At 62.0% G+C, this 22418-nt stretch overlaps 3 protein-coding genes across 9 annotated transcripts; 2 read left to right on the top strand and 1 right to left on the bottom strand.

Annotated features, from left to right (window-relative positions):
- Positions 1–121: 121 nt before the first annotated feature.
- Positions 122–6147, bottom strand: LOC308184625 (uncharacterized protein C19orf47). Of its 2 annotated transcripts, XM_080571838.1 has the most exons (10): positions 6007–6147; positions 5113–5192; positions 4844–4931; positions 3932–4046; positions 3709–3784; positions 3486–3608; positions 3068–3217; positions 2626–2696; positions 1884–2189; positions 122–919 (listed from the first exon to the last, which is right to left on the bottom strand). In XM_080571838.1, exons 2-10 carry the CDS (start codon positions 5129–5131, stop codon positions 902–904), a joined length of 966 nt encoding a protein of 321 aa, XP_080427964.1. In that variant the 5' UTR covers positions 5132–5192; positions 6007–6147; the 3' UTR covers positions 122–901. The 2 variants fall into 2 exon arrangements, with proteins under 2 accessions (XP_080427964.1, XP_080427963.1); XM_080571837.1 differs by having other exon boundaries at positions 122–2189.
- On the top strand, positions 6090–11406 carry PLD3 (phospholipase D family member 3). Its single transcript, XM_080571833.1, has 12 exons — positions 6090–6241; positions 7581–7632; positions 8357–8413; positions 8512–8648; positions 8743–8920; positions 9543–9663; positions 9758–9885; positions 10120–10320; positions 10411–10550; positions 10641–10806; positions 10900–10999; positions 11105–11406. Exons 2-12 carry the CDS (start codon positions 7606–7608, stop codon positions 11296–11298), a joined length of 1449 nt encoding a protein of 482 aa, XP_080427959.1. The 5' UTR covers positions 6090–6241; positions 7581–7605; the 3' UTR covers positions 11299–11406.
- Positions 11407–12157: 751 nt separating this feature from the next.
- CCDC9 (coiled-coil domain containing 9) lies at positions 12158–22370 on the top strand. Of its 6 annotated transcripts, XM_080571825.1 has the most exons (16): positions 12158–12294; positions 12980–13084; positions 13356–13472; positions 14300–14512; positions 14597–14680; positions 15306–15461; positions 15547–15707; positions 15796–15824; positions 15916–16021; positions 16134–16212; positions 16858–17044; positions 17138–17245; positions 17397–17504; positions 17627–17691; positions 18799–18984; positions 20823–22370. In XM_080571825.1, exons 1-16 carry the CDS (start codon positions 12292–12294, stop codon positions 21894–21896), a joined length of 2781 nt encoding a protein of 926 aa, XP_080427951.1. In that variant the 5' UTR covers positions 12158–12291; the 3' UTR covers positions 21897–22370. The 6 variants fall into 6 exon arrangements, with proteins under 6 accessions (XP_080427951.1, XP_080427953.1, XP_080427952.1 ...); XM_080571827.1 differs by lacking the exon at positions 18799–18984; XM_080571826.1 differs by lacking the exon at positions 17397–17504.
- The last annotated feature ends 48 nt before the right edge of the window (positions 22371–22418 follow it).

A 22418-nucleotide genomic window follows, 5' to 3' on the forward strand; every position in this document is an offset into this window, starting at 1 on the left:
CTGTACAGGGGAAGGAAGAGGGGAGAAGGGGCAAATTTGGGGCAAAAAGCCGCCCCCCAGCTGCCCTGAGGCACCCCGTGATGCACCTTAATTTTTAACATAAAAAACACTAAAAACGGTCAAAAATCCAAAAAACGCCTTTATTTGCACAGCTCGGGGCTGCTCCCCTCCAGAAACGCAAGGAAACCCCCAAATCTGCTGCATCCCCCACCCCCGCTGGGGGGCAGATGATGGAAAAGGGCCAAAATCCCTTTTTCCGCCTGTTTTTTGGGTGCCCCCCCCCCCCAGCGTTAAAACCGCTGCGAGCTTCCCCTCGTGAGGGGCTGGGCATGCTGCACACCAAAAAAAATGCCAAAAACGGGTGTTGTGAGACCACATCGTAACTCACTCCGCCCCCAAAAAAACACAAACAAACAAAAAAGCCCCCCAAAAACACAAAAAATACCTCAAAAACCACCAAAACCCAAACTTAGAGGTGATGCAAGAAACCCACAGCAAACGCAACCAAACCGGTAAAAAAAAAAAAAAAAAAGAGCTTCTCCCCGGGCATGAAACGGGAAAAATAAGGAAATTTGGGAAGCAGAGCAGGAGGGATGCTTGGCGAGACCCTAAATCTCATGATTTCAACCCAAAGTCAACGCCCACAGAGCCACAGCTTGGGGGTTGATTTGGGGACAAATATCTGGCATTCGGGCTAAGTCCCTGGTGCCCGTTTGGGGGAAAATGCGCCCATTTTGGGGACGGGCTGGCAGCAAACATGATTTTAGGTGTGAAAATCGGCGATTTTAGGGGCCTGCAAGCAGCGCGCGTGGCAACCGTGAGCCGTTTTGGGGAGATTTTGCCTTTTTTTTTTGGGCTGCTCCAAACAAGCATCCCGGCTCTGCGAAATCTGCTCCGGGTCTTAGATATAAGAAAGAACCTGCAGGGGAGAAAAAATAAATAGGAAAAAAAAAAAAAAGGAAAAAATAGGAAAAAAAATAGAAAGGAAAAACGTTAAGTGCAGCAAGTGCAGGAAATTCATTTTTTTAAAAAATAATTTCCCCCCCATCAATGTGGTGAGTGGGGAAGAAAGGGGGAAGCCAGGAGAAACATGGATTTTTAACAAAATTGGGAAGATAAGTCCAGATTTTGAACAAAATCGGGAAGGTAAGCCTGGATTTTGAACAAAATTCATGAAGATAAGCCCAGGATTTGAATATAACCAGGAGGAGAAGCCCAGAATTTGAAGAAAATCATTAAGATAAGCCCAAAATATGAAGAAAACTGTAAAGATAAGCCTGGATTTCAAACAAAACCGTTAAAATAAACCCGGATTTCAAAAAAAACTGGGATGGAAAGCCTAGAATTTGAACAAAACCATGAAAATAAACCCGGATTTCAAATAAAATTGGGATGGAAAGCCCAGATTTTGAACAAAACCGTGAAAACAAATCCAGGTTTCAAACAAAACCGTGAAAATAAGCCCAGAACTTGAAAAAAACTGTAAAATAAACCTGGATTTCGCACAAAACTGGGATGGAAAGCCTAGAATTTGAACAAAACCATGAAAATAAACCCAGATTTCAAACAAAACCATGAAGATAAGCCCAGAATTTGATCAAAACTGTAAAATAAACCTGGATTTTGCACAAAACCGTGATAAGCCCAGAATTTGAACGAAACCATGAAAATAAGCCCAGATTTCGACCAAAACTATGAAGTTAAGCCCAGAACTTGATCAAAACTGTAGGACAAAGCCGGATTTTTGAACAAAACCGGGACGGAACGCCCAGGTTTCGGACGCGCGGCGGGCGTCAGTCCGCTTTCTTCCCCAGTCTCTGGAAGACGCTGACGGCGCCGGCGTCGTCCATGCGCGCGCTCAGGGCGTCGCTGCTGCTGCTCACCTTGGCGCTGCCCCAAGTCCTCTTGATCGTCACCCGAAATTCGGGCTGCTTTTTGCTCCGGCTGCTGCTGACGCTGCTGTCCTGAGCTTCCAGGCTGGTTTTGGGGGGCTGCGCCTTGCCCCCGGCGCGGCGCCGGGGGGGCTCCGAGGTTTGGGCTTTGGCTTTGATGATTTTCCCCGCCTCGGGGGCGTCCTTGAGGGGTTTCTTGAGGACGCCGGCGTAGGGCAGGACGGAGCCCTCGTCGTCGCTCTCCGCGTTCTTGTCGCCGGCCGGCGTGTCGCCCAGCCTGCTGAACACCCCTGTGGGCTGGAGGGGGGGGGACAGGGGGGGCGTCAGAGCAAGAGTTTGGGTTCCCCGCGCCCCCATTTTGGGTGCTGGGTTTGCCCTCACCCTGCTCGTGCAATAATAAAGGAAGCCAACCACGCGTTTTGGGGCCCGAACGGTGAAAAACGCCAACGAACGGCTAATTAAATAAAATTCTCCATTTTTTTTCCAGCTTCCCGACCACCAAAAAACCCTACCGTGTCCCCAATTTAAGGGTGAAAATCAAGGCACGGAAAGGGAATCGTCATTTTGGTGGTCGGGCTCAACGATCCTGAAGATTTTTCCAACCTAAATTTTACGACTAAAGCCACCTGGGGTCACCGAAGAATCCCCCAATTTTCCTCCAGCGCGTTTCCGTGTTTTCAGTTTGGGTTTTTCCTCGGGGTTTTTCCCCAAAACGCGTCCCCGCTGCGCTCACCTTGCCAGCCGCCGCCGCGTCCGCCTTCGTCTCGGCTCCCAGGCGGTCGAAAACCGACGTCCTCTGCAGACCTGGCGGGGTTTTTTTTTTTAAGGGAGAAAACGCAGTTTTGAGAATTTTGGGGGAAGAAGCTGGGAAGGCATCACCAGCAGACCCAAAAACACCCCAGAAATACCGTTAAATAAGCGCTCCGAGAGCGCTCGCTGCTTCTCCTGGTGCCTACCTCCCCTTTTTTAATTTATAAACATGATTTTTAGAGAGAAAAAACACCAACTTTACGGGTCGCAGCAACTCGACGTGTGTTTATAACATCACGTCATCGAGACGAGATTTATAACGGCTTGGGATCGCCGCGAAGCAGAGGACGCGGGGCTCATCCCTTGGGGTTTTGGGGCCCCAAAACGTCCCCCGTGGTGGTACCGAGAGGCCGTGGGGCCGCTACCTTTGGCCGCCTGCTGCTCCAGGATCTTCTTGGTGCGCGGCGTGGTGCCCTTGGGCATGGTGATCACGTACTTGCCCTCCATCTCCGCCGTCACGCGGCGCCGCTTGGCCGGCGTTGGCGCGGGGCTCCTGGCTTCCTCCTCGTGCAGACCTTGGGTGGGGGGGGACGAGACAGAGAAGCTCAGAGCAGGCTCGGGGCTAAAATGGCGAGAATTAGCCCCAAAAGAACACCCGGAGGGGTAAAAACACCTCCTAAAAACCCCACAGATTTTGGGAGGGCGAAAAGCCCCCCGGGGCGGCCGTGAGTGCGCTCCTTCCCTACTCAACGCTCTTCCTCCCTAACCAAGCTCTTCCTCCCCACCCGTGCTCTTCCTCCCCACCCGTGCTCTTCCTCCCCTCTCGCGCTTCTTCCTCCCTACCCGCGCTCTTCGCCGCCAGCTTGTTGGAGACAGTGACGGAGATTTTGGAGGCGTCAGGCCTGCGGGCGGGGGTGGCGGGCGGCGAGTCCCTGCTCAGGCTGTTGGCGATCATGCGGGAGGCGGCTGGAAGCAGAGCCCAGGGGGGCCGCCGTGAATTAATGCCCCACAAAGGGATTTTTCCTTAAAAATCAGGGGGTTTAGGGGTTGTTGGGCCCGCACTCACCGCTGCTGGCGTTGCGGCGCAGCTCCGCCGGCGCGCTTGGGGGGCTCAGCGCCTCGGTGGCCGCCTTGCACATCTCCTGCGGGGGGCGCGAGCTCTCCGTCAGCACCCCTAAAATCCCCCCCAACCCACCCCGGGGCTGGGGGGGGTTCCCCTGCTTATTTCCACCCTTCCCAGTCCAAAAACGGGCTCATCCCAGTCCAGGACTGGTCGGGGAGGCTCGTACCTGCCTGTAAACGACTTTGGCGTGCTTGAGGATGGCGATGATGTCCCCCACGATCGTGATGCCCAGCTCATTCATGATCTCCTTGTTGAGGTCCAGCAGCATGTTCTTCTGGATCCTGCGGGGAAATTGGGAAGCCGGCGGTTTGGGATAATCCCCCCCGGCTCCATCCTCTCATTACCAGCTTAATTAAACCCCAGCGAGGCTAATTAACCCCAGGGTTAATCCAGCAGGAGCTACGACAGAACGCGGCGGGGCCGAAAAAGAAGCTCAGCCCAGATTAATTAACAAAAATAGCGAAACAAGAGGAAAAATCAGACGGGCCGTTGTGTTTTGCTCTTCCTCGCGCAGTTTGGGGTCAAAAAGAGGTATTTGGAGGCCGGTGGCAATAACGAAAATGAAGTTTGTCCCAGATTAATTAATAAAAACAATGAAACAAGAGGAAAATCGGACGGACCGTTGGGCTTTGCTCTTCCTCGCGCGGTTTTGGGTCAAAAAGAGGAATTTGGAGGCCGGTGCTGATAACGAAAATGAAGTTTGTCTCAGATTAATTAACAAAAATAGTGAAATGAGGAAAATTGAACGGGCCGTTGGGTTTTGCTCTTCCTCGTGCAGTTTGGGATCAAAAAGAGGAATTCGGAGGCCGGTGCCGATAACAAAAATGAAGTTTGTCCCAGATTAATTAACGAAAGCAATGAAACAAGAGAAAAAACTCGCACGGGCCGTTGGGTTTTGCTCTTCCTCGCACAGTATGGGGTCAAAAAAAGGAGTTTGGAGACCGGTGCTGATAATGAAGTTTGTCCCAGATTAATTAATAAAAACAATGAAATAAGAGAAAAATTGGACAGGCCGTTGGGTTTTGCTCTTCCTCGTGCATCTTTGGGTGAAAACGAGGGGTTTGGGGGCTCCCCTCACCTGTTGTCGACGAACATCACGGCGTAGTTGACGGCGGGGCCGGGGGGGATCCCCGCTTCCTTGAAGAACTGGATCCACTCCGACGTCGCTGCGAGCAGAAGCGTGCCAAAAAGGAGTCAAAATGAGTAAAATAAGTAAAATTCAACATTTATTCTCGGCACCAACCCCCTGAGGATCCCGTAGGGTTTTGGGTTTTTTTTGGGGGGGGGGGGGGGTTCACGGGGTTTTGGAGCTCTCCAGCCCCGTTTTTTAGGGTTTAAGGCACTCACCCATCGTCACCGACACCATCACTGGGCCCCCCCCCGCCCTGGGGGGGCACTGCGCGTGGGGCTCAGCCCTCGCCGCCTGCCTGGAACAGGGCAAGGGGGGGGGGGTCAAACACCCCCCAACACCCTTCTGTGACCCCAATAACCCCCCCCCCAAGATCCCTTCTGCCTCTTATACCCCCCTCAACCCCCCCCATGTCCCCTTCTGCCCTCCCCCAGCCCCTCCTGCCCCACAGCTACTACACCCAGGCCCCTTCTGCCCCCCCCAGCCCCCCAATACCCCACTCCAACCCCCCTTGCCCCACAACTCCTACCCCCCAGACCCTCTTCTGACCCCCAATGCCCCCCCAAGCCCCCAATGCCCCCCCCAGCCCCCCAAATACCCCCCTCCAGCCCCCCCCGGCCCCCTTCTGCCCCCAGCCCCCCAAATACCCCCATCCAAACCCCCGCAGCCCTCCAAATACCCCCCTCCAAACCCCCTTCTTCCCCCTAAAACCTCCCCAGGCCCCCAATGTCCCCCCTAGCCCTCCAAACACCCCCCCCTAGCCCTCCAAACACCCCCCCCAGACCCCCTTCTGCCCCCCCCGGCCCCAATGCCCCCCCCAGACCCCCTTCTGCCCCCCCAGCCCCCCAAATACCCACTCTAAGCCCCCTTCTGCCACCCCCAGGCCCTCTTCTGCCCCCCAAAGCCCCCCCAGCCCCAAACACCCCCTCAGGCCCCCTTCTGCCCCCGCCAGCCCCCCAAATGCCCCCCCAGTCCCCCAAATAGGCCCCCTTCCGCCCCCCCCCGGCCCCCAATACCCTCCCCAATCCCTAAATACCCCCCCTCCAACCCCCCCCAGACCCTTTTCTGCCCCCCCAGCCCCCCAAATACCCCCCTCCAAGCCCCCCCCTCACCTCCCGGCCCCCGCCGCGCCCCATCCCGGCGCCTCCGCCCGGCGGCTCCAGGCCCCACCGGAAGTAGCCACCACCGAGACGCCGGAAGCTGGCCAGCGCGCCGCTCTAACCCGACGCGGGCGCCGTGGCCGCTCTAGGCAGCGGCGGCCCCGTAGGGAGCAAAGGGCGCGGCGACCATAGAGACGGCGCCTGGCGGACCCGGGGCCTCCCGCCCCCCCCCCACCCGGGACCTCCGGTACGAGGGGGGGGGGGAACCGGGGCCCGAAGGGGGTCCCGACCCTAAATAAGGCCCTAAATAAGGCCCTAAATAGGGCCCTGGCCCTAAAGCCGTGCCTGATCCTAAAGCTGCCCCCCAGGCGCGCCCTAAATCGCGTCTCCACCCCAAATCTGCCCCAAATGTTGTCCTGGATTTAGGGGGGGTTTTAGTCCCGGCCCCAAATGTGGCCCTGGTCCTAAATAACGTCCTGGTCCTGGCCCCAAACCCAGTTCTGGCCCTAAATCCACTTCGGACCCTAAACCCCGTTCCTAAACCCTTAAACCCAATTCCTAAACCCCTAAACCCAGTTCCTAAACCAAGTTCCTAAACCCCTAAACCCAGTTCTTGTCCTAAACCCAGTTCCTAAACCCCTAAACCCTGGCCCTAAACCCAATTCCTAAACTTCTAAACCCAGTTCTGACCCTAAACCTGGTCCCTAAACCCCTAAACCCAGTTCTGGCCCTAAACCCAGTTCATAAACCCCTAAACCTAATTCCTAAACCCCTAAACCCAGTTCCTAAACCCCTAAACCCAGTTCCTAAACCCCTAAACCCGGCCCTAAATGTGGCTCCGGCCCTAAATGTGCCCCAAACATCGTCCTAATCCTAGCCCTAAACGTTCCCTCGATGCCAGCCCGGTCCTGGCCCTAAACTGGGCTCTGACCCCAAATGGGGCCCCGCAGCTGGCCCTAAATGTGTTCCTAACCCCTAACGTGCATGAAATTGGGTCCTAATCCCAGACGTGGCCCTAAATAGGTCCCTGGTCCTGAATGTACCCGAAACCTTGTCTTAATCCTGGCTCTAAGCGTGCCCCTGCACCTGTTCCCGATCCTAAATACTCCCCATGTCTCGCTAGAAGCCTGGTGCTGGCTTTAATGCCTGCCCTAAATACGTTCCTGGCCCTAAACATTGCCCTAATCTTTGCTCTGCCCCTAAATCTGTCCCTAGCCCTAAACGGCCCCAAAACGTTGTCCTAATCCTGTCCCTAAACCCGTCCCTAAACACGTCGCTGGTCCCAAACCCCTCTCCGACCCTAAATTGCGTCTGGGTAAGGGCCAAACCCCGAACAAACCCAACTCACCCCTCAGCCCTACCCGCGGCCCCATCCCAACCCCGCTGCCGTCCCCGGGTAGGGTTTTGGGAAACCCTAAAAACCCTTTTTTAGGGCGGGAGAGAAATAGGGGCATGGCCAGGCTCGGCCGAGTTCCCCTCCCCGTCCCCGGGGCACGTGAGCGCGTCAGCCCCGTGAGTCAGCGTGGGGCTCGCTGTGGGGTGGCCCCAAAACCACCGAAATCCCGATTCGTTGTTGTTTCCCACAGCCTCGGCCCCCGGCGACCGGCGACGATGAAGCCTTACGGGGTCTACGAGCAGGTACGGTGCTGGCGGCACCCCAAAATCCCAAATCGGGGTGTCCTTGAGCTCCCTGCCCCGTGCTAGCACCCCAAAATCCCAAACTGGGACATCCTGAAGCTTACTACCCCCTGCTTGCACCCCAAAATCCCAAATTGGGGTGTTCCGAAGCTCCCTGCCCCCTGCTAGCACCCCAAAATCCCAAATTGGGGTGTCCCTGAGCTCCCTGCCCCCTGCTAGCACCCCAAAGTCCCAAATTGGGGTGTCCTGAACCTCCCTGTGCCCTGCTAGCACCCCAAAATCCCAATTCATGGTGACCTTAAGGTCCCAGCCCCCAGTTAGCACCCCAAAATCCCAAATTGGGGTTTTCTGAAGCTCCCTGCCCCCAGCTAGCACCCCAAAATCCCAAACTGGGGTGTCCCTGAGCTCCCTGCCCCATGCTAGCACCCCAAAATCCCAATGCATGGTGACCTTAAGGTCCCAGCCCCCTGCTAGCACCCCAAAATCCCAAACTGGGGTGTCCCGAAGCTCCCTGCCCCGTGCCAGCACCCCAAAATCCCAAATTGGGGCATCCCAAAGCTCCCTGCCCCATGCTAGCACCCCAAAATCCCAAACTGGGGTGTTCCGAAGCTCCCTGCCCCGTGCCAGCACCCCAAAATCAGCTTCGTGGCCATTTTTGGGGGGGATTCACCCCAAACACCGCCTGCTTTGGGGTCCCCCCCATCCTCTCCGTCCCCCCTCGCAGCTGGAGCCGCCCGAGGAGCCGCCGGCGCCCACGCCGCCCGGCCGATTCGTGCCCAAGGTAAATCCCCCCGCCGAAAAATGGGCTCAAAATCCCCTTTTTTGGGGGGGCAGGGGTTCGTTTCCGCTTTTTGACCCCCCCTCTCGTCCTCTCCGCAGCCCTCCCGCGGCGCCCTGCTCTCCGCCGTCCTCGTCACCCTCATCTTCCTCTTCTTCATCCACTTCTTCCACCTCTGCTCGAGCTCGGCGCTTCGGCGAGGCGGCGGCGGCGATGGGCCCTGCACCGACCCGTGCCGGTGCGCGCGGCCTCCCCGAGCTTCCCTCGGCTTGTTTTTTTTTTTTTTTTTCCCCGAACCTCCTTTTTTTTCCCCCCCCCTCCCGTTTTTTTAGGATCGTTCTGGTCGAGAGCATCCCGGAGGGGATGAGCTACGAGGGAGCCGGCAACCCTTCCACTTTCGACGCGTGGCTCAACCTCGTCGGCAGCGCCCGGCGCAGCCTCGACGTCGCCGCCTTCTACTGGACCATGACCAACGAGGACACGCAGACCCAGGAGCCTTCGGCCTCGCAGGTCCGCCGTCCTCCCGGCCCGGATCCGGCCCCCTCGGGGCGAGGATGAGGAGGCTGAGCTCACGCTTGGCGAGGCGAGCAGGGCCGGATCCCCCGCTGCTGTGAATTATCACGATAAACCACCACCAGGGACTCAGATCCCCCGCTGCCATGAATTATCGCAATAAACCACCGACGGGGGCTCAGATCCCCGGCTGCCGTGAATTATCGCGGATAAACCACCGACAGGGAGCCAGATCCCCCACTGCCGTGAATTATCGTGGATAAACCACCGGCGGGGACTCAGATCCTCCACTGCCGTGAATTATCATGATAAACCACCAGTGGGGAGCCAGATCCCCCCGCTGCTGTGAATTATCGCGATAAACCACCGACGGGGACTCAGATCCCCCACTGCCATGAATTATCACGATAAACCACCAGCAGGGAGGGACTCAGATCCCCCGCTGCCGTGAATTATCGCGATAAACCACCGGCGAGGAGCCGGCTTGCGCCCGTCGCAGCTCGCCGCGCGCGCCCGCTCAAGCGTTGGGTGGTTGGTTTTTTTTTGGTGTGTTGTTTTTTTTTCGCTTTTCTGTGGCTTTTGACCACTTCTCTCTTTTTTCTCTCTGCTTTCCAACCAGGGCGAGCGGATCCTGGAGGAGCTCCTCAAGCTGCCGGCCCGCGGCGTCTCCGTCCGGGTGGCCGTCAACAGCCCGTCCTCCAAATTCCCCCTGAGCGATCTGCAGGCGCTCGAGCGCAGCGGTGAGCGGCCGGCGGCGAACCCCAAAACCGGGATGGCCTCGGGGGGAGGGGTGTGACCCCAAGAGAGACCCCCCCCGGCCTCCTGTCCCCGCAGGCGCCGCGGTGCGGACGGTCGACATGCCCCGGCTCACCCGCGGGGTGCTGCACACCAAGTTTTGGATCGTGGACGGCGCCCACCTCTACATCGGCAGCGCCAATATGGACTGGCGCTCCCTCACCCAGGTGAGCCCCCATTTGGAGTGAAAATTGTTGAATTTTGAATTTGTTGAATTTTGAATTCAACTCAACGCGCCCAGCCGCGCTCCTCGCCCCCAAAAACCTCGCCGTGGGGCCGGGACCCTCTGCTCGCCGCCCATCGCGTCGCACGGTGGGGGGCGGACGCCCCCCAAACCCTCCCCTCGCTGCTCAGGGGACGGCGTCGGTGGCTCGAAGCCCACGCCGTCCCCGTTGGCGCAGGTGAAGGAGCTGGGCACGGCCGTCTACAACTGCGGCTGCTTGGCGCGGGACCTGGCCAAGGTCTTTGAAGCCTACTGGGTGCTGGGCTTGCCCAACGCCTCCATCCCCACGCCGTGGCCGGCGAGTTTCTCCACCTCCTTCAACATGGAGACGCCGCTGGAGCTGAACCTCAACGACACGCCGGCCGCCGTCTACTTCTCGGTGCGTGATGGGTTATTTTTTTTTTTGGGGGAGGTGGGGGACGGGGCTCGGCGTGCCGGCGGCGCCCGAAGCCTCCTCGCTGCTCCGCAGAGCGCCCCGCCGCCCCTCTGCGCCCCGGGGCGCACCGAGGACCTCCGCGCCCTGCTCAGCGTCATCGACGCCGCCGAGGAGTTCGTGCACGTGGCGGTGATGAGCTACCTGCCCACCATGGAGTTCTCCTACCCCAAGAGGCGCGTGAAGCCCCGAAACGCCGCTCGCCGCGCCCCGGCGTGCCGGTGAGGCTCACAAATCGCCGTTTCCCCCCCCCCGCCACCCCCCAGATTTTGGCCGGCCATCGATAACCGCCTCCGGAAGGCGATCTTCGAACGCCGGGTGAAGGTTCGCCTCCTGGTGGGCTGCTGGCCGCACTCCAAGGCCGAGATGTTCCCCTTCCTCAAGTCCCTGGCCGCCGTCGGCGACAACCGGACGCGCTACAGCGTGGAGGTGGTGGGTACCGCGCGCCGCGGGGGGCGACGCCGCGACCGCCTCGCGTCCCCCGTCCCCCCGATGACGTTCCCCTCCCGCGCCCCGCTCCCGCAGAGGCTCTTCATGGTGCCGTCGAGCGCGGCGCAAGCCAGGATCCCCTACGCCCGGGTCAACCACAACAAATACATGGTGACGGAGAAGGCGGCGTACATCGGTGAGCCCCTCGGAGGTGCCGCCGCTCCGGCCGGTGCCAAAAAAACCAAACTTGGTGTTCTTGGGGTCCCCCGGTCCCCTTCCTCTTCCCCGTTTCTCCCCGCAGGGACGTCCAACTGGTCCGGAGACTACTTCGTGCAGACGGCGGGCTCGGCGCTGGTGGTGAACCAGACGCAGAGCGGCGCCGGGGCCACCGTGCCGGGCCAGCTGCGGGCGGTGTTCGAGAGGGACTGGAGCTCCCCGTACAGCGCGGACATCGGCGACACGGGGCGCTGGGAGCGGCTCTGCGGCTCCCGCTAGGCGAGGAGGGGCAGAGCCCGGCCCCAAAGCTACGCTTTGGGTGGTTTTTTGGGGAAAAAAAACCTTTTTTATGTAGACTTTGTGTTGGAATTAAAGGTGGGCGCCGTACCGCCGGGTGGCATCTGCGTCCTTCGTGCCGCCGGTCCCGGGACACCCGGCGGTCCTGGGACACCCCGCGATCCCAAATCCGTCTTGCCTCCGTCTTGCGGGGAGCACATGGGGACGTGGAATGGCAGGGACCCCAAAAGCCGTGATGGGGGTTGATGGGGACATGGGGCTGATGGGGACATGGGGCTGATGGGGACGTGGGGCTGATGGGGACACGGAATGGCAGGGACCCCAAAACCCGTGATGTGGGGTTGATGGGGATGTGGGGCTGATGGGGACGTGGGGCAGCAGGGATCCCAAAACCCATGATGTGGGGTTGATGGGGACATGGGGCTGATGGGGACACAGAATGGCAGGGACCCCAAAAGCCGTGATGGGGGGCTGATGGGGACATGGGGCTGACGGGGACACAGAATGGCAGGGACCCCAAAACCCATGATGTGGGGTTGGTGGGGACATGGGGCCGATGGGGACGTGGGGCTGATGGGGACGTGGAATGGCAGGGACCCCAAAACCCGTGATGTGGGGTTGATGGGGACATGGGGCTGATGGGGATTTGGGGACATGGGAATATTTGGGGACATGAAGGGGCCAGTCTGGGTACAGTGCCTGGCCAGACAGCTCCCCTTGTCCCCCTGTCCCCCCTCCCCTTGTCACCCCTCCCCCTGTCCCCTTGTCCCCCTCCAACCCCACCAGTGGGCCCCACAGATCCCGCCCTCGCCCTTTTAACACCCCCCCCACGCACATATACCCGCCCCAACCACGTGACCGGAAGCGGAAGCCGCTCCGAAGGCGGGACGAGGCGGGGCCTTGAGCGGCGCCCGGCGGCTGCGCGCGGGGGGGGGGGCGCCCAGGGCCGGGGGCTGGGCCTGGGGCGGCCCCGCCATGGTGAGGGGGGGGCCCGGGGGGGGTCTGGGGGGGGGGTCTAGGGGGAGCCTGGGGGGGTCCGGAAGGGTCATAGGGGGGCTCTGGTTGGGCCGGGGGGGGTCCGGGAGAGGCCTGGGGGGGGCTTTGGGGCCTGGGGGGGGTCCAGAAGGGGCCTGAGGGGGTTTCAGTTGGGCCTGGGGGGGCTCCAGGGCTGGGCTTTGGGGCCTGGGGGGGTCCAGAGGGGTCTGGGGGGGTCCAAAGCAGGCCTGGGGGGGGCTTTGGGGTCTGGGGGGGGTCCAGAAGGGTCCTGGGGGGGCTTTGGGGTCTGGGGGGGGGTCCGGGAGAGGCCTTGGGGGGGGCTTTGGGGTCTGGGGGGGGTCCAGAAGGGGCCTGAGGGGGGTTCAGTTGGGCCTGGGGGGCTCCAGGGCTGGGCTTTGGGGCCTGGGGGGGTCCAGAGGGGTCTGGGGGGGGTGCCGGGGGGGCTCCATTTGGGTCTGGGGGGCTCCGGGGCTCAGTTTTAGGGTCTGGGGGGGGCCCCAGTTGGGTCTGGAGGAGTCCAGTTGTGTCGGGGGGGGGGGGGGGCTCCAGGCTGTGCATGGGGGGCTCCGGGTCAAGCCCTGTGACGGGGGGGGGGGGGGCTCTGTCCCCGTTTATTCCCTTTTATTTAATTTTGGGGGGGATTTTTTTCACCCCCCCCCCCCCCCAGGCGGCGGCGCTGGACCTGAGGTCGAAGGAAGAGAAGGACGCGGAGCTGGACAAGCGCATTGAGGCGCTGCGCAAGAAGAACGAGGCCCTCATCCGGCGCTACCAGGTCCAGACCCCCCCCCGATACCTCCGAGACCCCCCCCCCCCAAATCCGAGAACCCCCCCCGTGCCCCCCCCTTCCCCTTTAATCCCACCAGATTAGCACCACGAGGCCGCTTAATCCGGGATTAAGCCATGGGGACGCGTCCTTGGTGCCCGTATAAAACCCTTTAGGGCTTGGGGGGGGGGCGGCTGCTTTATTTTGGGGTGGGGGGGCTGCTTTATTTTGGGGTGGGGGCTGCTGATGGCCCCCCCATTCTTTTTTTGACCCCCCCCAGGAGATCGAGGAGGACCGGAGGCGAGCGGAGCAGGAGGGGGTGGCGGTGACGGCGCCGCGGCACCGGCGGCCCCCCGAGCCCGAGCGGCGCCAGGGGCATAAGGAGGGGGGGCTCGGGGTAAGGGGGGGGGTCCTGAGGGGGTTTGGGGGGGGATTATGGAAGACTTGGGGGGGGTCTGGGGGGATTTGGGGGGGTCCTGAGGGGTTGGGGGTGGTCCTGGGGGGATCTGGGGGGGCCTCGGGGTGAGTGGGGTTCGGGGAGGATCTGGGGGGGGTCCTGAGGGGATTTGGGGGGGATTATGGAAGATTTGGGGGGGGGTCCGAGGGAGTTTGGGGGGGGTCCTGAGCGGTTTGGGGGGGAATATGGAAGATTTGGGGGGGGTCTGGGGGGGGTTGGGGGAGATTTGGGGTTCCTGAGGGGTTTGGGGGGGTCCTGAGGGGTTTTGGGGGGGGGAATATGGAAGATTTGGGGGGTCTGAGGGAGTTTGGGGGGGTTCTGAGGGGTTTGGGGGGATTTGGGGGGGTCCTGAGGGGTCTAGGGAGGGATATGGAAGGTTTGGGGGGGGTCTGAGGGAGTTTGGGGGGGGAATATGGAGGGTGGGGGGGCTTTGGGGGGGTCCTGAGGGGTTTGGAGAGGGTCCTGGGGGGGGGTCTTGGGGTGAGTGGGGGGATTTGGGGATGGTCTTGGGGGGTTTGGAGGGGGTCTTGGGGGCATTTGGGGGGGGTCTTGGGGTGAGTGGGGGGTTTGGGGGGGGGGTCCTGTTTTTTTGGGGGGGAGAATTCTGAGGGTTTGGGGGGGGGTTGGAAGTTTTGGGGGGCTTTTTAGGGTCACTTTTAGGGCCAGGCGATGGGGAAGGCTCTTTTTTTGGGGGGGGGGATGCTTTTGGGGTACAGGGCATTTTGGGGCACCGTCCCCCCCTCACCCCCTCTCCCCCCCGCCCCCAGGAGAAGCCCGGCCGGACCGAGCGGAAGGCCCCCGCCGCCCCCAGACCCCCCCGCGGCGCCGCCGCCGCCCCCCGCCCCTCCGGCCGCCCCCCCCGGGGGGAGCCCCCCCCGGCCCCGAGGGAGCGCGGTGCCCGCGGGCGGCGCTCGGGGGGCCGGGGGGGGGCGCTTGGGGGGGGGCCGGGGGGCGACGCTGGCCCCGACCGGAAATCCCAGGTGGGTTTTAGGGTTTTGGGGGGGGGGCTTAAAGGGTTCGGGACGCCCCCCCCCCAAAAAAAAAAAAAAATCCCCCCCCCATAGGAATGGGAGGAGCGGCGGCGGCAAAACATCGAGAGGATGAACGAGGAGATGGAGAAAATCGCCGAGTACGAGCGCAACCAGCGGGTGAGCGGGGGTCCCCGTCGCGATAGGGCCCCCTCCTGTCGCGACAGGGCTCCTCCGGTCACAACGGGGGCCCCCCCGTGGTCACGATAAGGCCCCTTGGGTCACGACAGGACCCCTCCAAGGCCCCTCCTGTCGTGACAGGACCCCCACAGTTGCGACAAGGCCCCTGCTGTCACGACACAGCCGCTTCCTGTCGCGATAAGGCCCTTCCTATCCTGATTGACCCTCTCTTGTCGTGATATGGACACCTGCCTTTATGATAAGGCTTCTCTGGTCACGATACGGCCCCCTCTTGTCGTGACAAGGCTCCTCATGTCACGACAGGACCCTCCTGTGGTCAGGACACAGCGCCCTCCTGTCATGATAAAGCTCCTCCTGTCGTGACAGGGTCCCCTGTGGTCGCGACACGGCCCCCTCCTGTCGTGACAAGGCTCCTCCTGTTGCGACGGGATCCCCTGTGGTCACAATACCCTCCTCCCGTCACGATAAGGTCGCGATGGGGCCCCCCTTGTTCGTGATACGGCCCTCTCCCGTCACAATATGGCCCTCTCCCTTTGCGATAAGTCCCCCCCCCGTCGCGATATGGCCCCCTCCCGTCGCGACAGTCCCCCCCCCCCCCTCCCAGGACGGCCTGCGGGACCGCAACCCCGTGCGCAGCTTCCTGGACGACCCCCGGCGCCGCGGCCCCGCGCAGGACGAGCGGCACGGGGGCAGCCGCCGGCACGGCCGCAACTGGGGGGGCGCCGACTTCGAGGGCGTGCGGGCCGGCCTGGAGCAGCGCGTGAGTACCCCCCCCGAGGCTTTACGGGGCCAAAAAAAGGAGGATTTGGGGTTTTTTAAGGTATTTTAACCCCCCCCCATCGTAGGGCCGCCGCCGCGCCGCCCCCACCATGACGGGCCGCGAGCGCGCCGAGTACGCGCGCTGGAAGCAGGAGCGCGAGGAGATCGACCGCCAGCGCCTCGCCCGCCACCGGCAGCCCACCGGGCAGTGGCGCCGCGAGTGGGACGCCGACAAGACCGACGGCATGTGGGTGACCCCCCCCCGAACCCCAAACCCCCCCCAATTTACCCCAATTTATTTACCCCCCCGCCCCAACTCATCCCCCCTCCCGCAGGTTCAACGACGCGCCCGACGCCGAGCACGGTGCGATATCACCTTGATTTATTTTTTTTGGGGGGGGCACCCCCTTTTTCTTTAAGGGGGGGGCTCTGAGCGGGGCTCGCCCCCCCCCCAGAGCCCCCCAAGCGCCCCCCCAAGCCCCCCACCTTCGGCGAGTTCCTGCCCGTGCCGCGCAGGAAGCGGCAGGGCCACGGGCGCAGCCCGGGCACCAAACCCTACAGGTGAGTGCGGGGGGGGTTATCCCCCCCCTTTTTTATTGCTCCCCTCCCTTTTTGCTGTCCCCCCCCCCAAATTTCCATCCCCGAGGGGTTCTGATATCGCCCCCCCCCCCAGCATGCACGACGACCGCTGGGAGGAGGAGAAGGAGCCAGCGGCGCAGCCCGGCGGCACCGATGGGAAGGGGGCGCAGGAGGTGAGGCTGAGCCCCCCCCCCCCCAAGAAAAAAGCCCCCCCCCCATTTTTGGGGGGTCTCCCCCCCGTAAAAAAGTGCCCCCAGTTTGCGTGCTCCCCCTCTCCCCCCGATAAATCTCCCCCTGGCTTTGGGGGGGACCAGCCATCCACCCCAAAAGCTGCCCCTTTTCTGGGGGGGGTCCCCTTTTTGAGAACCCCCCCCAAAAGCTGCCCCCTTTGGGGAACCCCCACCCCAAAGCTGCCCCCTTTTAGGGACCCCCCCCAAAAGCTGCCCCATTTTGGGGACGCCCCCCCCAAACCTGCCCCCTTTTAGAGACAACCCCCCCCAAAAGCTGCCCCCTTTTTTGAGACCCCCCCCCCAGAGCTGCCCCCTTTTGGGGACGGGACCCCCCCCAAACTGCCCCCTTTTAGGGACCCCCCCCCAAAGCTGCCCCCTTTTGGGGATGCTCCCCCCCAAAACTTCCCCCTTTTAGGGACCCCCCCCCCAAAAAGCTTCCCCCATTTTTTGGCCCCCCCAAGCCGCCCCCTTTTTTCAGCCCCCTTTTATCACCTCCCCCCAAAGCTGCCCCCTTTTTTTTTGGGACCTCAATTTTTTGGGACACCCCCCCCCCTTCATCTGTGTCCCCCGCCCCCGTCCCCCCCCCAGCTTGAAGCAGCCCCCAGCGGGACCCCCCTGCAGTCCCCCCCCAGCCCCGAGGAGGACGAGGACGAGGACGAGTGGGAGGACGTCAGCGAGGACGACGACGACGAGGAGGATGAGGAGGACGAGGAAGATGAGGAAGACGACGAAGGCAGCGCCCCCCCCTCACCCGGCAAGGCCGAAGCCCCCCTCAGTGCGTCCCCCCCGTCTCCCCCCGCCGCTCTGCCCCCCCCCAGCCCGGCGGGGGGGGGCTGCCCCCCCCTCAGCCCCCTCTTCCCCCCGCAAGGCCACCGGCCCGTCCGCGACTGGGGCGAGGAGATGGACCTGGCCCCCGCCCCCCCCAGCAGCCTGAGGGGTGCCCCCCCCGCGGCCCCCACCCCGGCAGAACCTGCAGGTAAAATTTAAGGTGGGGGGGGTGGTCACAAATTAGGTATCGTCCCCCCCCTTCTTCAGCACATGCTGAGCTCTGGGATTTTTTTTGGGGGGGGGGGGGGTGAGGAACCCCCTGATTTGTGCCCCCCCCCCCCCACCACCACCACATTTAGGGTTGAGCCTCACGGAGCAGCTGGGCCCCCCCGGGGGGCTGCAGGCCCCCCCCCAGCCCCCCCCGGACGCGGGGCGCCCCGCGCCCACCCCCCAGCACCCGACACAAGGTGGGGACAGCGACGACGAGGGGGGGGGGGGTGTAACACCACCACGCCGCCTCCCCCAATTTAAGGGGGGGGGCTCTAACGACCCCCCCCCCCATTTTATTCCTCTCCCCCGCCCCCCCCAGAAGCCGCGCTGCAGGACCCCGAGGGCCCCCCCCCCGGCACGGTGGAGATCACCGACTTCCAGCGGGTGCGTTTCCGTAAGCGCTCGCCCCCCCCGGCCGCCAGCTGACTGTCCCGTCCGTCTGTCCGTCCGTCCTCCTGCATGCCTCGGACACGGACCCTCTCTCGCTCTTGGGGGGGGGGCTTCTGGCTTTATTTTTCGCGGGGGGGGGGGGGGGGCTTGCTTGCTGTATGGCTGTCCGTCCGTCCGTCTGTCCCGCATTAAACTTTTGCCTCCCCCCACGCAGCCCTGAGGTCGCCGCCGCAGCTCCTGTTTCCTGTCGTGTGTCCCCCCCTCCCCCTACAAAAATTGGGGGGGTGGGGAGGCTCCCCCAAATGTCGTGCCTGGTTTTAGGGTCCTCGTGTTCATTTTGAGGTCCCTGTCCCCCCCTCCTTCAAGGCCCTGGAGCTGGGGGGGGAGCAGTTGATTCCCCCCCCCCAGATGTTGCCCTGTTTTTTTTTTTTTGTTTTTTCTTGGGGGGGGGGATTTGTAAAATAAATCTCAAAAAAGCCGCTGCGCCTGGTCCCTGGTGCTGGGTCCCCCCCCACCCCGCAATGAAGGTGGGCCTCGTGGGGGGTCCGTGTCCACTGAGGAGGAGGAGTGGGGTGAAATGAGAAGATTTGGGGTGAAAAGAGAAGATTTTGGGGCCCTGGGGAGATCTGGGGGTGAAATGAGAAGATTTGGAGTCCTGGGAAGGGATTTGGGGTGAAATGAGAAGATTTCTGGGGCTCGGGGGGGGGATTTGGGGGTGAACTGAGAAGATTTTGGGGTTCTGAGAGGGGGAGATTTGGGGATGAAATGAGGAAATTTGGGGTCCTGGGTGGAGATTTGGGGGTGAAATTAGAAGATTTGGGGGCCCCATGGGGAGTTTGGGGGGGGTGAAATGAGATTTTGGAGCCCTTGAGAGAATTTGAGGGTGAAACAAGGAGATTTGGGGCTTGGGCTGGGGTGAGAGGAGGAGAACTAGGGCTCTGGGGGAGGTTTTGGGGTGAAAGGAGGAGAATTGGGGCCCGGGGGGTGCTTGGGGGGCAGCGGCTGGGTGCAGTGCCCCCAGCGATGGGACACGGATGAGACCAGGATGCTCAGGGCACCACCTCGGAATTCCTCCAAAAAAATAAATTAAAAAAAAAACAGGATTTGGGGTTTCACCACCCCGTTTCCTCCCGTTTCGGGTCGCCACCCCACCCAGCACCGGTGGCCCCGCTCCTTTCCCACTGCTGCCACCGCTTCCTCTTCACTGCCGGTATAAAACCGCGCCGCCCCACGGCCCCGTCCTTTGCCGTCAGCACCGGGAGAGCGGCCGCAGCCCGCGGGGACCAGGTGAGCCCCCAAAATCCAGACCCCGACCCCGGTGGGTTCCCAGATTTTCCCCTGGGTGGGCTCCGTCCCTCTCCGCGCACGCCGGGTGCTCCCGGTGGAGCCTCTTGGCTGCGTCGCGGTGCTTGCAGGCACCGAATCCCCTCCCTATAGGCACCGAATCCCCTATAGGCACCAAATCTCCTCTCCATGGTTGCGTGGTGGTCAACCCAGCTCTTCCCTGGGGTCTCCTGCTCCACATCGCGCCCTCCTCCTCGCCCTGGGGTCCCATCCCCGGCTCCAAGGGCCCGAACCCCCCCAGTAGCCCCCCGGGGAAGATGCCCCGGTGTTTCCTCACCCGGCCGCTTGCATAAGGCAGGAGGAAGGAGAAGGGCTCGCCAAGGAAATGGGGAAATCGCGGGTTCCTTGGTGACGGCGAGGGCGGCGAGTGGCTGGAGGCTCTTGTGCAACGCTGGCTCCTTGGGGTGCCGCTGGCCCCGTGGAAGAGCGGCTCTGTAGGGTCAAACAGAGAAAGGCGGCTCCGTAGGGTTGGAAGAGGAATGGCATCGCCGTAGGGTTGGATTGAGGAGGACATCTCTGTAGGGTTAGAAGGGGAAGGGCATCTTTGTAGGGTTGGAAGGGCATCTTTGTAGGGTTGGAAGGGCATCTTTGTAGGGTTGGAAGGGCATCTTCGTAGGGTTGGAAGGGCATCTTCGTAGGGTTGGAAGGGCATCTTCGTAGGGTTGGAAGGGCATCTTCGTAGGGTTGGAAGGGCATCTTCGTAGGGTTGGAAGGGCATCTTCGTAGGGTTGGAAGGGCATCTTCGTAGGGTTGGAAGGGCATCTTCGTAGGGTTGGAAGGGCATCTTCGTAGGGTTGGAAGGGCGTCTTCGTAGGGTTGGAAGGGCGTCTTCGTAGGGTTGGAAGAGCGTCTTCGTAGGGTTGGAAGGGCGTCTTCGTAGGGTTGGAAGGGCGTCTTCGTAGGGTTGGAAGGGCGTCTTTGTAGGGTTGGGCGGAGAAGGGAGGCTCCATAGGGTTGGAAGGGGAAGGGCAGCCCCATAGGGTTTGAAGGGCATCTCCATAGGGTTGGAAGGGGAAGGGTGGCTCCGTAGGGTTGGATGGGAAAGGGCATCTCCGTAGGGTTGGAAGAGGCATGGCATCGCCGTAGGGTTGGATGGGGAAGGGCATCTCCATAGGGTTGGAAGAGGCATGGCATCACTGTAGGGTTGGATTGAGGAAGACATCTCCGTAGGGTTGGATGGGGAAGGGCAGCTCCATGGGATTGGAAGGGGAAGGGCATCTTTGTAGGGTTGGGCAGGGAAGGGCGGCTCCGTAGGGTTGGAAGAGCATCTCTGTAGGGATGGATGGAGAAGGGAGGCTCCGTAGGGTTGGAAGGGGAAGGGCATCTCCATAGGGTTGGGAGGGGAAGGGCAGCTCCTGGGTCCTCCCCGCATGGGTGGAGAGGTCCCTCGGTTGGAGGAGGGCGTGAAGATGAGGGGTGGGGTGGGGTGGGGTGGGGTGGGGTGGGGTTGGGTTGGGTTGGGTTGGGTTGGACGCGACCCTTGGAGATCGCCCAGCCCCTGCTGCGATCCTCCACCAGATCGCACTGCCCGACGCCCCGTCCGACCCAAACCTCTCCTTTTTCAGCCTAAAACCTTATCCCTTGACCGGTGCAGCCTTCTCCACCTGGAGAAGCGTTTCTTCCAAGGTTTCCTGGAAGCCCCTTTCGATATTAAGGGCCACCATGAGATGTCCCTGCACCCTGCTCGTGGTGGGGACGTGTCCTACGGGGGGACCCCGAGGTAGAAGTCCTCGTCCCACCACCGCGTCGCTTCTCGCCCGCCTAACGGGGTTTGCTCCTAGGTTGCAACCGGGTGCATGATGGACTTCCAGAGCTACAACTACTCCAATTACTCCGACCTGGAGGACTACAACTTCCAAGACTTTGGCGACTATGAGGTCCCCACCAGCCACCGTGCCATCCTGGCGCTCTACACCGTCATCTTCCTCCTGGGCGTGCTGGGCAACGCCGCCGTCATCTGGGTGAGCGGCTTCGAGCTGCGGCGCACGGTCAACGGCGTCTGGTTCCTCAACCTGGCGGTGGCCGACCTCCTCTGCTGCCTGGCCTTGCCCTTCCTGGCCCTCCCGCTGACCCAGGACCACCACTGGCCCTTGGGGAGCTTCGCCTGCAAGCTCGTGCCCTCCCTCACCATCCTCAACATGTTCGCCAGCGTCTTGCTCCTGACGGCCATCAGCGCCGACCGCTGCGCCCTGGTGATGCGGCCGGTGTGGTGCCAGAACCACCGGACTCTGGCGATGGCCCGGGGGGCTTGCGCGGCCGCGTGGGTGCTGGCTGTCCTCTTCACCCTCCCCTCCTTCATTTTCCGCACCCTGCGCCGCGAATCCTTCTCCGAGAAGACGACGTGCGTCTTGAGCTACACAATGGTCGAGCAGCACCAGCGCCTCACCGAGCTCCTCAACGCCATCTTCCGCTTTGTCTTCGGCTTCCTTGTGCCCTTCGTGGTCATCACCAGCTGCTACGGGCTGCTGCTGGCCCGCGTCCACAGCAAGCGCTTCGCCCGCTCGAAGAAGGCCACCAGGCTCGTCCTGGTGGTCATCGTCAGCTTCTTCGCCTGCTGGCTGCCCTTCCACGTGGTGGGGCTCATCCTGGCCTCCACCCCGTCTCAGAGCACCTCGTTCAAGGGCGTGGCGGTGGTGGTGGACCCCGTGGCCACCGGCGTGGCGTACATCAACAGCTGCATCAACCCCATCATCTACATGGTGATGGGCCAGGACTTCAAGGGCAAGTGCCAGCGCTCCTGGCGCGCCGTGCTGCGCGGCGTGATGAGCGAGGACCTCTCCGGCAGCACCCTGGGCGACAGCCACATGAAGACCAAGTCAACCGTGGACGACCACAGCGTCAGCACCACCGTGTGACCTCCTGCACGAGGCCACCGCCTTCTCCTCCTCTCCTGGGGGGTCCGGGTGGGACTCGAATCTACAAGGGGAAGCGTCCATCATCCCCTATCCTTTTTTCCAGAGTGGGGAAGCTGGAGGGTCAAAGCAGCCCACGTCTTGACCTCGTGGACCTTCTGGAGGCTCTCCCAGAGGCCATCACACTCCAGATTCCTGGAGCTGCCGCCTTCTCCTCCAATCCTGGACCCTGCGCCCCACTCTCAGCCCCATAAAAACCACCTGAAGCCCTCCCCGCCCCCCGTCCCCGTGGGTCAGTGAACTCTGAGGTGAGGCTGAGCCTCCCTGAGCCTCCTCCCGTTGGGCTAAATCCACCCCAAAGTGCTGGGGCGCGGCGTGCCCCACCAAAAGGGGGTCACCTCCTTTGCCCCAGCCACCTCAGCCCCGTGCCTTTGCCGTAGCCGCGTCCAACATCGCCAATAAATCGCCGAGCCGCTGCGGGTTGTGTCCCCTCGAGGTGTTTGTTGGGTTGCTCTCCTTGGGGTC

The sequence above is a fragment of the Anser brachyrhynchus genome, assembly GCF_964034855.1.
Source record: "Anser brachyrhynchus genome assembly, chromosome: 39".
In the NCBI taxonomy this organism is placed as follows: domain Eukaryota; kingdom Metazoa; phylum Chordata; class Aves; order Anseriformes; family Anatidae; genus Anser; species Anser brachyrhynchus.

Excerpts from the sequence above, each read along its gene's own strand:
- LOC308184625 (XM_080571837.1), bottom strand. Across the intron at positions 3,218-3,485 it reads GCTGGCGGCGAAGAGCGCGG|GTCTGCACGAGGAGGAAGCC; the intron begins GTAGGGAGGAAG and ends CCCCCACCCAAG. Across the intron at positions 2,697-3,067 it reads GGAGCAGCAGGCGGCCAAAG|GTCTGCAGAGGACGTCGGTT; the intron begins GTAGCGGCCCCA and ends AAACCCCGCCAG.
- PLD3 (XM_080571833.1), top strand. The coding sequence starts at position 7,606 with ATGAAGCCTTACGGGGTCTACGAGCAG. Across the intron at positions 10,551-10,640 it reads GAGTTCTCCTACCCCAAGAG|ATTTTGGCCGGCCATCGATA; the intron begins GCGCGTGAAGCC and ends GCCACCCCCCAG. Across the intron at positions 11,000-11,104 it reads GGAGAAGGCGGCGTACATCG|GGACGTCCAACTGGTCCGGA; the intron begins GTGAGCCCCTCG and ends TTCTCCCCGCAG.
- CCDC9 (XM_080571825.1), top strand. Across the intron at positions 13,473-14,299 it reads ATAAGGAGGGGGGGCTCGGG|GAGAAGCCCGGCCGGACCGA; the intron begins GTAAGGGGGGGG and ends CCCCGCCCCCAG. Across the intron at positions 15,708-15,795 it reads GCCGACAAGACCGACGGCAT|GTTCAACGACGCGCCCGACG; the intron begins GTGGGTGACCCC and ends CCCCTCCCGCAG.